General features: G+C 37.6%; 1 protein-coding gene across 1 annotated transcript in view; it reads right to left on the bottom strand.

The window, feature by feature from the left end:
* Positions 1–14,497, bottom strand: part of ADGRV1 (adhesion G protein-coupled receptor V1) — a 254,889-nt gene that overhangs the window by 132,341 nt on the left and 108,051 nt on the right. The window contains exons 79-83 of the mRNA XM_088054108.1: positions 13,485–13,669; positions 12,166–12,415; positions 11,850–11,989; positions 10,583–10,743; positions 5,762–5,862 (exon numbers count right to left, since the gene is read on the bottom strand). Coding sequence (XP_087910234.1) covers positions 5,762–5,862; positions 10,583–10,743; positions 11,850–11,989; positions 12,166–12,415; positions 13,485–13,669 — 837 coding nt within the window. The remainder of the gene's footprint in view (positions 1–5,761; positions 5,863–10,582; positions 10,744–11,849; positions 11,990–12,165; positions 12,416–13,484; positions 13,670–14,497) is intronic.

Here is a 14,497-nt window from a genome sequence, read left to right as displayed (position 1 = left end):
AACAGAACTTAAAGATTCAATGGTTAGTATAACTTTAATAAGCTGTAAAGGAAAACTAAGTGCTATTTCTCATAAAACCCTATAGATTTTTTCCTCTGAAAGATAAGCTAAATTAAGAATGTTTTAGAAACTTCATATTAACACAGCACAGCTGTTGCTATGGCCTGAATTTATGAGTAACAGCAACTCCTCATCAAGGCAGCTCTAAGGAAATCCTTCAGAAGGGAAAAGAGCAACAGGAGATTTACTAATTAGGAGAAGTAATAGATAACTACTTTTTTTATTAAAGCAGAATGGCACACAGGAGAGGACAGAACAAAGACAGATGAAGAAAGGAGGCAGAAAATGGGAGAAAGAGCTGAAAAACTACAATGAAGCAGGAAATAGAGAGAGGTAGCAGTATAACCTGCTTCACAGTAAGACACCAAGAACAGCAGTGAATAGGCAACCTGGGAATGTTTCTATCTGTTCCTCTGTGTGTGTGGTCCCCAGCTGCTTCTGATGTTGGGAAAAAATAGAGTATAATAAAAAAGAGCTGGAAGGCATTAGCTGATAGAAATCTCATATTCTTATCTTTAAAGTGATAAACAGAACATTTGACTGTTTGTAGTGAGGACAGGAGGTGTGAGGTAATGTAGCAGCATTCTAACATATGTTATAGCATTGCTCATATATCTGAATTTTGGCAAACCCTAGGAGATATCTATAAAAAAAACTAACAGCTTGTGTATAACACTACATGGGGTTCAACATGAGAAAAATGAACAAGGATGACAGAAGTAAAATCCCTACAAGTACCAAACATAAAAATATATGATTACTTCCATAGTCCTAAATTATTAGTGAAAGACCAAAATCCTTTTCTGGCAGATGAAAACAAGTAACATAAGATTTAAATTGAATATTTCCAATTGATTTCTTACACTTATTTACCTGGTCATGACAACTACCCTCTCTTCATAGGATATAGGTTTTTCAGCTGCTACTACATCTCCACACTCCCTAGACTGAGACCACAAAGATAAACTCTTAGAGCATTTCCAGAGCCTTTCATTTTTGTCTGAGCTTTAGCTCTAAGTATCTGCAGTATCAGCATCATCATATCAAATCTCTTGGAGCCGTGGCAACTTGGCACTTGATGGGACTCACATGCAAATTGACTCCCTCTGCTGGAAAGAAGGGAAATATTCTGCAATAAGGGTTCTACGAGTAGCCTGCTCCTCTCAAGAAATCCAGGTAATCAGGTAATGATCTGCTGTTGTTTTATGGTAGCGGTCCTTACTCTCTGTTTAATTGTGCCTAATATATATTCTAATGATTGGGTACTCCACTTCTCCAGGTATGGATTTCTTGACTCCCAGATTCTGAAGGATGTCACACACCTTACCTTATCTAACACCTGAGGACACCTGATTGTCTGTGTGTCTGTCTATCTACCTATTTATCTATCTACTTTAATATGTCTTCATATATACATACATGTATACAACTTATAAAGTCATTGAAATCTTGATATAGCTAACAATCTCTTATACTAAATATCTCTGATTAGCTCCAGCTTTGACTGATTCTTCCTGGATATTGCAAACTCAAAAACAGAAACTTAGAGTAACAGAGATTAGCCCACAAATCCTCATTGATTGTAAAATATATTACTTTCCTATAAAATCATTCAATTTATGCTAGTCCCTCTGAAATTGTCTTTTATTTAAAAAAAATCCCAAGTAGTTCTACCTATGATTAGATTGAAACTGCTTCTGAAAGAAGCTGCACAAACTGTGCTCTGACTTGGTGGGAATTACTGAAATCAGCTAGTTAATAAATAAATAAGTCAGTTTGAAAAGTAATAAAATAGTCCCTGGAGAAAAGGATTAGGTCCTAATTCTTGTGGTAACACAGAAAACAGGCAAGACTCCAGAAGTCTCTGCCTGCTGTATTACAGGGGACCGTGTTTTCAGCAGGACTAGGGAACATACATCGTATCCCCTGGAACAGCATGACTGTTACAAAGTAAATAAAATTTATTTTCTGTGATCATGCAGATGTTATGCAGGGAACTAGTGAAACCAGCTTACCCAGAGGAACACTTTACTGACACACCTTTCCTTTCTGACATACCCAACAAGTGTCTCAACTAGCTGTGCGTTCCAATACTCCAACAGAAGTGAAAATCTCTTCCGCTTTTCATTCTTAGTGACATCTGTAGAATCTTTCCTTCTATAAATGAGAAATGTTAGACTTTATTATCCCAAAGAGAGGAATACTGACATCAAGGGTGGAAGAAGACTACATACCACTCATAATTCTTACTGGACTATTTCACATCACGAAGTAACAGAACAAAACACATTATCATGGAAATCAAATTTCTAATATGTGCACCAATTCTGGATCACTGTACAGTTATTTTCTGTTTCCTGTGTGCCCTCTCAAATCTTACAAGTAAGCATTGTTCATATCTCATCAGCATTATTTGCTGCTGTCAGGTTACAGCAAGGAAATCTCAGGTCTAGTTTTCTTCAAAGAGAAATCACCTCACTTTGGGAAACTGGGCTCTAACTTTAATGCATAAAAATATTTGTTGTTTCCTATTCCATATAGTGAATGTGTGTTTATGAAGTTTCACATTTCGTACAGACCTGGTGTTTAGTGGAACTCTGCATCTCCCAGCTTCTTCAGAAACAATCCTTTAACTAGGATATCCCAGCAGCTGACTAAAAGGCTCAGGCTTGCCTTAAGGGAAAACCGAATTAAAATCAAAACTTTTCTCTACTGCCAGGAGAGAGGAAGGCACTCAGTCACTCACTGTCACGAGTTGCCTCTGCGGTGGATGGTACAGAGAATCATGCTAGACACCTCATTTTGCACCTCACTTTGCAAGCTCCCCCTATCCAGGTTATATATGTCAATTTCTTTTGGGCTTGATTATGTGTAGGGGAAAATCAGAATTTCCTTATTTTGGAAGAGGAGAGTTAAGATTAAAACAGTACAGCAGAAGCACCATTTCACTATTTCTGTAAAGGTTTCACTTTTATAGGATGGCAGAAGCTAAAGGCTCTATTATTGATCATTCATTCATTCATTTTTCATATCTTGCTCCTTCATCATTTCTTGGAGATTTTATCACATCTTTAAAATTTATCTTCTGGCAGAATTGTCTGAAAGACAATCTGAAAAGAAAGAAAATCTGAAAAAGTCCAAATAATAAAACAACAATTCTACGAAGGCTGCAGTTTATAATTTTTAATAAAGATTCTTCAAAAAGAAGATGGTATGCACTATTGCTTCTTGAGAAATGTAACTGACACGTATGTTTGTATTTCTGCTCAGGCTGAATAACACAATTTTCAAATCTTTAGAGTAAGTGTAATTCTTCATCATGCATTTCCATCAAAGTCAGTGGTAGGGTCAACTTGGCTTGGCAGTTTGGTAGTTATTGCAGTGACAGGCGGTGCTAAGTGCATCACAGCAGTGTACAAGAAGCTTAAGGACAGGATGAATCAGAAAACATTAATTTTTTGTTTGACAAAAACACAGTTTCCCCTATGCCTTTTTTTTTTTGTTTGACCACTAGATGTTAAATTTGCTTTGCTGCCCATAAGAATAAAAGGCCATTTGTACACAGTAATTGCTGTAGGCAGATTGTGAATGTTCAGTATTCCAGAGAATTTGCTACTGCATATAGGCAAAGCAGCTCAACATGCACTCACAAAAAGTCTAAATGGAGAATTCAGCATAAATTCATGTCATTTATAATGCTCAGCATGTAATGTGGAAATGTGGACAAGTTGCATCAAGCTGAGTATACACAAACAAGCCATATATAAAGTGCTTATTCATGCATTCTGTCTGGGAATTCTCAGGCAAAGCATGCTAGCTGTAACAATGGTTCCTATTAAGATTGTAATCTAGGTTTACAGCTCTGAAAAGAAGAATTTTATTGACTAGTATGACAGTATAGAGACATTCTGAAGTACGTTCTCGTATTACTTGAATTTTTTTTGATACTTAAAAGGTCACCTAAATTTACTCCAAAACTGAAAATCTCAGCCCAGCAATTTTTTCCTTCATGCATTTAGGGTATTGCTACACAAACTGATGCTTGAAAGCAATAAAAAACTTTTTACAAATATCTAGGTTTTTTTGTTTTTCCAGTGAGCTCCACCAAACACATGGTGAAACATCCACTCTTGAATGCTTTATAAGTGCTCCATTAATGGAGGCAGCCCAGGACACACCAAGAATGAAATGAAGGTTGAATGTTGTGAATCACCATTCCCCATCACTGACAGAGAAATGAACCATTGTGAGCAACTACAGAGCAGGCACAGCCTTGCAACAGCAGGTTTCTGAGCAATGTGCTGGAAAGATTTGACTGCCATCTACAGACATGAGTAACTAGTGCACCGGTAGCAATTTGAAAAGAACCCCAAAACTATAAACCTTATAAACATCCAGTGTAGATATTAGACAAAACCTAATTATGTATGTATGTACAAAACAGTGGAGCTACCCGAAAAAGCTTCCCGGTTGGTTTTTATGTTGTTGGTTTTTTTTGGTTTGGTTTGGTTTTTTTCCTCATAGAAATATAAACACACAGAGAAACACGACCTTCTTCATTCTCTAGAGTGGCTTGAGAGTTAATAGTTACAAATCCAGTGTCTAGTAGTGCCTAAAGATTAGTAGCTAGAAATGGAAAATACTAACATCTTCCTTGTATTTAAAATATTAATTATTAAGTGCTGATTTTTACATAGTAAGTTCTTAGTTAAAACTGTCTTAAATACTTGTCATACAGAGTCATCATTAGTTTGCAAACCCACAAAATTTTCAATTACATAGTGAATTTCTAATCATATGTACAGTGACCAAATGCTTGTATGTGGGTACAGCTGTATCTACATCATCTACATGGAGTTTTCTGTTACATTTTGGCTACCTGATCAAGCTAGTTCACAACAGGCCAACATATCACAAAACCAGGAACTGCACAAAGATTTTCTTTCAGCTGTTCAGAACAGCTAGCTAGTAGTTCAGTTCTCCCTTGTCAAACACCCTCTTTTCACTCTTACTTAAAACCGCTTTCCTTTATCTGACATCTGCTGCTGCCAAACTGTCTGTAATTCCTATCCAAACTAGCTCACTAGCTAAGTAGTTACCCTGCTAAAATCCTCTTGCAAAAATTTTGTTCTAAACTTTCAAAATCATTGCACGGCAAAAGGAAAAGAGATCAGGAGAGCCATGTATTTAAAGGATTGAGGATTAATGACACAATTACTTACAACCATACAAATTGTACCTCTGTAATTAAAATTATTTACACATCACATAGAACTGTTCTCAAGAATTATTCTTCAGAGATCAAAATTAAATATAAAACTTAATATGCAGGATATTTAAACAAAAAAACAGGTCACAGTTAGAAAAGCCTGTAGGCCCAAACAGAAGAAAACTTTTGGAAGTTAGAATTGATCACAGCATTCCACACATGAGACTGTCTTCTCATTGTTATATCATCCATCAGTTTTCATTACATATTTTCAGACAGTGTGTAATTTCACTTGAATTCCCAACACATATGAATATGCGGATTAATTGGATTTGAATACTGGACTAATTTTAGTGTCATATGTTGAAACTTAACACTTTCCAAAAACATTTACACTGAAGAAGGTCTGTTTAGACATGGCCATTAAAGTGAAGCAAAGGAAATCAAACATGTACTTACTCTACATTTTGAAACTTGAGCCTTTTTTCTTACCTGAGTACCCAAACAAGCAACCATCATGTGAGTGAGAAGTTTAGCTGCAAACATGGCACACCTGGTGCAGAAAAGGTGGGAGATGATAGCCAAAGTGAAACCTACAGAAAAACGACAATGAAAATGGGGAAAAAAAAAGAAAAAAGAAGGAATATGTAAGCTTAAACTAATAAACTCTTCTATTCTATCATCCACCAGATGTTTCTCGAAGGTGCAGATTACCTAAAAAAAAACTAACCAACCAACCTTAGAGAAAGCGTATGTTCATTTTGATTCACAATGGGATCAGTCACAAGTTTATTTCAAGTACTAACATATATTTAATGTTCCCATAGGAGTTGAAATAATTTCATAATGTAAACAAGCAATTTTTGAAAAGCATTTTTGTGTCACTTTCTGCATGATATGGGTGATTATCATAATAGTTACATACAAAGCAAGAGTAACTGTTCAGTGTCCACATCAGTGCATCCAAAAATTTTTCTAAATTACGTAAAAAGTTCTAAGTTACATAAAAAATGCCTCCTGTTGTGTAGCACTATTTTAGCAAATAGTTATAACCTTCTAAATGCCAATCTCCCATTTCATCTGTGTTGAGCACAAAAATTTGTTGTAGCAGTACTCAGGAGAAACAACACCACTTTTTATTTCACTTATTAATTGTAAACATGAACAGAACACAAATGGAAAAGGCCCTTTCCTACCAGCATTTAGTTCCTGGTAAAAGAACTCTAGGAAAGTTACGGCACCAAGGAAAACACAACTAAATCTCAGAGTTAATTAGAGTTAATTGTGCATTCTCACACCCTAGTCAGGGCAGGAATTTAGGTAATCAAGGCAGATCTTTTATGTTGGTCTTGAGACTGACTATTTGTTCAATTAGCAGGATTTGTAAGATTTGAGTGAAATAAATAATTGCTAAAAGTATTATTTCTAAGTATTCCAATATTATTTATTGATATTTATATGACTATCTACATGATCTCTCTTTTTTCTTTTTTTTTAATATTCTTCAGAGCTAGATGGAAATGTCAAGATAAATGAACAATATCCTTATCACTCTTAAAAATAAAACTATTTGTTATTTAAAAGATTCAATAAACTGTAAACTGTATCATCACACAAGTAAGCATCTTCAACCAGCCAAAAAAGCTGAAAGGATTGGAAAGCATTTGCCTCAAGTTCAAAGTAACCCCTCAACTTTCATTTTTAAAACACAGTTTTATGACATATGACTACAGTAAAGGACTAGTTCTGAGCAATTATCTACATCTGTATTGCTTCCAATTCAGCAAAATGTTTTCTTAGCTTTCCACATTATTTTCTTCAGTTTCTATAGCATTTTGAATTTTACAGTATTTTTTCCACCAACTTACTTGTTTTTCCTTTGTAATCCAGTAACTGTACTTTAAAATACACTTATTTTTATGTGCTAAAATCTTCTTTTTTTATTTTTAAATATAACCATCAATTTGTGTGTAACAGGTAAAAAACCTGAGTGGTTTCTTCTGTTTCTTTGTCTTTCTTTTCCTTGTCTGACATTTTAAAAAAACTAAGGAGCCTAGATTTAACCTGTTAGGGCAGTTTGCTTAGAAGGGACAAATACATAATTAAGCTTCTTGTATGATTTTTGTTACTCATATAGTGATGATCTAATATAGAAGTCATTAACCTCACAAAGAGCACACCCAGACCCCCATTTAAGAGGGTTAGTCAAGAATTCCATTTAGCATGTTTTCTTAATAAGCCCATTACTCTTAGTGCCTATAAATGCAGTTCATTTCCAACCTAAATAATTCTATGGTTCTAAGAAAAATTTACTTTAAATTGTGGTTGCTGCAATATAATAGGAACCCAGCTGCAATATGAAGGGCTCTTTCAGAAGCCAAGTTGAGTTTAGAATTTAGATCCCCTGTTTCCTGTTTGGCATTTTCGGACTTATGCTGTTGAGGCTGCTACTGAAGAGAGTCATGTTCCTTATAGGTTAAACTCTCAGGATTTTCTCCCAAGATCTTGGCCAGCAGTTGGGCAGAAGAGTGTAATGGAATCCATCTCTCCTGAGTTATTACTTCTGAGTGTAAATTCCAGCTAAGTTTATCAAAGAAATTTGACAAAGAGGATGACTGTATTGCTTCTAGCAGCACAGATGATTTTAGGATTTTTAAGTTTCTTCCCTGAAATGAATGATACATTACCTCTTTTCAATCAAGCATCTCAAGAAACAGCCAATCAGACAAGCAAGGGGTGTGCCACATGCAGTAGATTTAAATGGCCCTAGGGAGATTGTTGACCCAGACCAGGCAAACAAGGGCATGGCACAGCAGTTTGGACAGAAGGGGACAGAAGGCAGCTGCTCTCCTGTCTCCTGATGGTGGGTTGTATATTAGATGAGTGTTTTGGTTGTGTTTTTTGGGTTTTTTTTCCCCACTGACTTGACTAGATCCAGCAACAGTTTACAAATGGTCAAAAGCCATTGCTGCTGCTGCCAGCGAAAGTGTGCCAAGCCAAACAGAGCCCCCAGGAAGGACACAGCTCTCCAGACCCCTGTCTGCAGGGAGTGTCTGAGCCTGGGGGAGTACCAGAGGACAGTGCAAAAGGCACCTGTGTGTGGTGTGAGCAGGTGAATGATCTACTCTGTCTGGTGGCAGGGCTTAAGCAAGAAGTGGAAAGGCTAAGGAGTCATAGGGAGAGCAAAAAAGAAATGGGCTGGTGGAGCTACAGCCTTGCAACCCTGAGAGGAGCTCGGCAGGAGTCAGAGGAGCCCTGTTCCTTTTACCATCAGGCAGCAGGAGGACACCTAGCAGATGGGGAGAATGGAGATGGGTACCTACTTGGAGAGGTAGCAAAATTCCCTCCGGACCCCCATCACCTTCCTGGGTGCCCTTACAGAATAAGCACAAGGCCCTGGGTCCAGAGGCTCAGGCAGATGACAGTAAACAAAAAAATCTGTCTGGACAGTCTCCCAGGTGCACTTGTCTGTCAGATGGATCACAACCTCAGGAAATTAAGAATAAAGGAAGGGTAGCTGTAGTAGGTCACTCCCTTCTGAGGGGAACTGAGGGCCCTGTATGTCAACAAAACCCATCCCACAGGGAAGTCTGCTGCCCTCCTGGGGCCCAGGTATGGGATATCAGCCCCCTGATTATTACCCACTACTGCTTGTCCAGATTGGCAGTGATGATGTTCACACAAAGGGTACAGGGTCACTAAAAAGGACATCAGGGCTCTGGATTGGTTGGTTGGTTGGTTGGTTGGTTGGTTGGTGGGGCAGGAGCACAGGTGTGGTTCTGTTAGTTCCTTCAGGAGCAGGGATGAATGATAAAAGGAATAGGAAAACCCACATTACCAATGAGTAGCTTAAGGGCTGGTTCCATCAAAGGAATTTTGGTTTTTCTACCATGGGCAATTTTTACAGCACCGGGCCTGCTTGAGTCAGATGGGCTCCACCTGTCTAACAAGGGCAAAAGGATTCCAGCCCATGAGTCGGCAGGGCTGGTTGAGAAGGCTTTAAACCAGGTGTGAAGGGGGAAGGGGATGAAACTAGGCACTCCAGAGATGAGCCCAAGGGTGGTAAGCCAAAGTCAAGGGTAAAATCAGCAGCCCAGCTGAAGTGCACGTACACTGATGCACACAGTGTGGGTGACAAGGAGCAGCAGGAAGCCATGGCACAGCAGGAAAGCGATGACATTGTCACCATCACAGAAACGTGGAGGGATGACACGCAGGACTGGAGCACTGCACTGGACATCTACAAGCTCTTCACAAGAGACTGGAGAGGGAGAAGACTTGGAGGGGTGGCTCTATATGTCAGGGAAGCTCTGGACACCATGGAACTTGAGATTAATGACAACAAGATCAAGTGCCATGGGTAAGAATCAGGGAAAGGCCAACAAGGCTGACATCCTGGTGGGAGTCTCTGATAGACCACCCAACCAGGATGAGGAGATTATTGTATAAGCAGCTGGAGGATGTTTCAAGATCACCAGCTCTTGCTCTTGTAGGAGATTTAACCTGCCAGACATCTGCTGGGAGCTCAACACAGTGGAAAAGAGGCAGTCTAGGAGGTTCTTGGAGTGTATGGAGGAGAGCTTCTTGTCACAGCTGGTGACTGAGCCTGCCAGGGGTGGGGCTGTGCTAGACCTGCTGTTTGCAAACAGAGAGGAGCTGGTGGGAGACACGGTGGTCAGAGGCCTCTGGGGCACAGTGACCATGAAATAACAGAATTCTTAATATTTGATGAAACAAGGATATTGAAACTTGAATAAAACTTCTACACTGGTCTTCCAGAGGGTGGGATTCAGCATGCTGTTTTGGAGTGTACCTTGGGAAACAGCCCTCAAAAGCAAAGGGATCCAGGAAAGTGGACATACTTCAAGAAAGAAATCTTGAAGACACAGGAGCAGACTGTCCCTGTGTGACAAAATATGAGCCAGTAGGGACTGGGACAGGCTGCCTGGGGAGGCAGTGGAATCACCACCCTTGGATGTGTTTAAGAAAAGACTGGATGTGGCACTCAGTGCCATGGTCTAGTTGGTAAGGTGGTGTTAGGTCTTAGGTTGGACTCAATGATCTCAAAAATCTTTTCCAACCTAGTTGATTCTGTGGTATTTCTATGCTTGATATTTTTTTTGCAGTGGCAAAATTTGTCAGTGTGCAAATACCAGACAGGATGGCACCTTTAGTAACATGAAGTTAGTTAACATTCATTCAATATTCCACTAAATAAAAAGATTGCCATCAGCTACCAAAAATGTTAATAATCAATCAGTTTTACTGGTCACCAGTTATTATTAGTGAGAAAACTGTCATAAATGAACTGACCTGAAATGCAGATGAATCCAGAAGAAAAAAAAGCCTCGTTGTATGAAGACAAATTATCTGTTTGGGCATAAACTGCATAAATAGACATATGAGAACAGGAGCATTCCACATAATCTGATGTGTCATCAACCACTTTGCAGAACCCACTATCAGACAGCCAGCTGCAAAACAACAATTTCACAAAGTTGGAAATGGACTTGTGTCATTCACATGGTAAGCAGACTTAAAAAAATTTGTTGTATCCCTGGAATATCAACTTCCCTAAACTGTTGCAGAGTCATTTTCTTCATCTTTCAATCTTTCATATGCAGTGTCCAGAATACCACACTTACATGAGATTAAACTGTTGCTCTTTTATGGTTTTTGGTTGTTTTTTAATCTTTGTAAATATATTAAAATTAACCTTGTTTTCATCAGAGAATTTTTGTGGCCATGTTTTTAAAATTTCTGCTAGATTTCTAAGTCTGTCTGGCTTTTCAAACAGTTTGTTACTTAACTTTTTTACTTGTTACTTAACTTTCCTCAATACCTTAGCCTGTTATTGAGAACATTTTACACTGTTCTTTGTTGGCTTGAAATTAATATTCAGGGTGGTTTTTTTTTTGGGGGGGGGGGTTTGTTTTGGTTTTTTTTGCTGGTTTTTTATTGTTTTTTTGGTTGTTATTTTTTGTTTTGGTTTGTTTTTTTGTTTTTGTTGTTTTGGGGTTTTTTTTTTCAGTATTGCTGAAGTGGTTTGGAAAAAGGATAAGGCATACCACAGGTGATATCCTTAGCCATTTCTACTGGAAATTGTGCCTAGATAAAAGGAGAGCATACAGGTAAATTGCAGTGCATCTCCTCCTTAAGTGAAACAGTTTGTACCAACAGCAGGCTGATATCATCTAGTTGTTCTAATGAAATTGAATCTAAACCAACTAGACTTCAAAAGGAAACAGAACATAATTATCTCCAAATCATTAACATATTCATTGATGCAATTCTGGGATTTATTGACTGTCACTGTAACTTAATGCATCATTATACAATCTAAATGATATTTTGATGAAAAAAGGGGAGAAGTCTGAGAAATATCTGAGCTAGAATAACTACTCATTTTATTATAAGGAAAGTTTTATGTACCGTTAAAATGGCCAGAAAAATTAAGGAAAAAAAACATGAAATGGATCTATTTTATACTTACAAATTATTTTATTGGAGCTATCTCATTTTACACAAATATACGGATTCCTGGTAGAAAATGGAAAACTAAACACAATAATAAAATAACCTTTCAGCAGCTTGATTCCAAAGAAGACATAGAGACTTCCGTGGAACAATCCGACTTCCTTCAGCATAAATACGATAAATGACTTCATTGTTATCTTTCAGAGGTTGTGAACTCTGACCCTTCAAGCTCATTGAAAAAACCTGAAAAACCATGTATAATGTAAAGATATATTTAATATAAAGATTCAACACAGTGCTTGTTTTAATTGGAGAGGACCATAAACATGTTCATATTATATTAAATACATTTATTATGTTTTAAGTAATATCTAGGTTAAAACAAATTCTTGGAAAAGAAAAATGCATTATATTCAAACCTTGTTCTTCAGGGCAACCTCTTTATCTCTAGTAAGGAACCACTGCTGGCTGCTGTATTCTGTGAACTGCACGGATTCACAGTTCTCCTCGTGGGAAGATGATAATACTACAGACACCTCTAGTAGATGTTCAGGTACTTGAATGGAATCCCCATCTTTTCCATTAAATTTATGTCCATTTATTTGCTGAGGAAACCAGCTGTGAGCCATTATTGCAATATATGGGCAGCTGTCAAGGATATTTTTGCCTCTGTGGAAATGGAAAAGCAATAGGGCTGGTAAGTGGGACCAAGCTTCACTATTCACCGCATAATGAGTCTAAAAGGTATTTTTGATTTGTTCTACTTTATTAATTCATCATTTTTAGGCTTGTGATATTCAACTGGCACACTGTTTCAGCTTCTGTGCAAAAAAAAAAGGTCTGAATTTTTACATATTTCAGCTTCTCCATTTCCTCGCTGGGATTAGCTCCTTATGATCTGCAACTAAATCCTATCCATAGTAAACTAAGTTGTCAAAACACTCATCTTTACAACTTGATGTAGAACTGAGTCTAAAAAACAGGCGAGGCATTCAATGGATGATGTTGCTTTGGTTTGGTTTTTTTGTTGTTTTTTTTTCCCCAACAGATGATGCAAAAAACACTTGGAATAAAGAATTTAAACTTTTAAGTTCTAAACACTGAACATGCATTCCACCACCAGCTGCTTAATAGATCCTCAGTGGGAGAAACAGTTTAAAACCATCTGTCTCATAAAAAAGAATAATCTCTTTCTTCAGTCACCTATTTCCCCTGCCCATTAGCCTGATGAGGGTATTATGCCCTTGGAGACTAAACTAGCAATTTGAAACTATGAGTAGCTTTAAAAATTTTAGAACAATGTTCAAGTGAGCAAAACCAAGAACATACAAATTCCAAAATACCAGTAGAAATTTTGGGTTCTAATCTTCATCTAAGGCTTAGAACACAGCTCTGCATCACACAATTACATATTATTTTCTCAGCAAGAACAATGAATATTTTTCCAGCCAATATTTGAGCTAAAGGTGGGTCAATACATACCAGATCTCCTGACTCATGTTCCCACATATACCCCCTACAAAAATAAGTTATGTATGACACCCAATCTTACAAAGGACAATATATTGGCACTATGACACAGTGCTTTGTAAGACCATGACACCATGACAACACATTCACATATAGGTAACATACTAGATAGAAGACAAGTCCCTTTTCTGAAAATACATTTTACATTTTCTGTATTGGTAAGTTGTCATGTATTTGCAAAATATATTATGAATTCAAGCTTACTAACCTTTCTCCTGGTGATCCACACTTTATCCCAGTCAACAGAGAAAAAGCAAACTTCTCAGTCACCTCAGCAAGCAGGCTGTATCCTTGTGTGTCCTCACGTTTTGGGCTAGCCAGAGCACAGAGTATCTCATAGAAAAGACTTCTGCTTTTATCAGTGAGTAACAGTTTTTCACCTACACCTGTAACCTAATGAGAGGAGAAGAAACCAAGCAACGTTTTACACAAAGGAATCTGCATGTAACACTTCCTTATTTTCAATGGTCTAATGATACTTTTACTGTGATTCCAATATTCAGTCTGAAAGTTCAGAATATTTTTCCCAGCTCCTGATCACTGCTTCTAAGGCATAAAACACAGTCTGTCAAAACTACATAAAGATATGCTTTAGGTCATTTGATTATTAAAGAAAGGATGTGGCACTTTTCATTCTTCCACTAACCAAAGGTTGCTGAGTCCTGAGAATTTTTAAAATTATTTTCTCTGTTTTCTGTGTGGCAACAATCAAAAATTAATGGATACTGTTATATTTATATCTAGGTATTTAGAAACTTTCCAGCTTCTGTACATTATTCCAAGAGTCCAGAAGAGACAGAATACCATAAAACTAGTTCATAATTTACATATAGCGTAGTGCAATGCTTAAGCACTCAGCTACCCTGACAGCCCAGTTCCCTAAGCTACTGGAGGAAAAAAGACTGATGCTTGGTTAAGACTACAGCAGACTCCAGCTGGTAAGATTTGTGTGTTTACTGCAGTCTGCTGTAAAGATAAGAGCAGGGGTTGTGCCAGGCCTAAAAAAACCAAAGGTGTGACCTGAGAGTCAAGAAAAACATAATTTAAAAAAAAAGTCAAGAAAACATAATAAGCTCTACACAGCATCAAACAACAGCACCAAAGGGAAAACTGAACAGTAGAAAATCTTGAGCTACAGGTATGTATGAAAAATATACTGGTTGCTCATTTCAACCTATTTGATTTCTGATTTCTTGCCACTGTCCTACTTAGCGGCAAACT

Source organism: Pseudopodoces humilis, chromosome 4 (assembly GCF_049639895.1).
Source record: "Pseudopodoces humilis isolate 2021_Gansu_Grassland_sample_001 chromosome 4, ASM4963989v1, whole genome shotgun sequence".
NCBI lineage: Eukaryota > Metazoa > Chordata > Aves > Passeriformes > Paridae > Pseudopodoces > Pseudopodoces humilis.
This window is presented reverse-complemented; position numbering and strand designations above follow the sequence as displayed.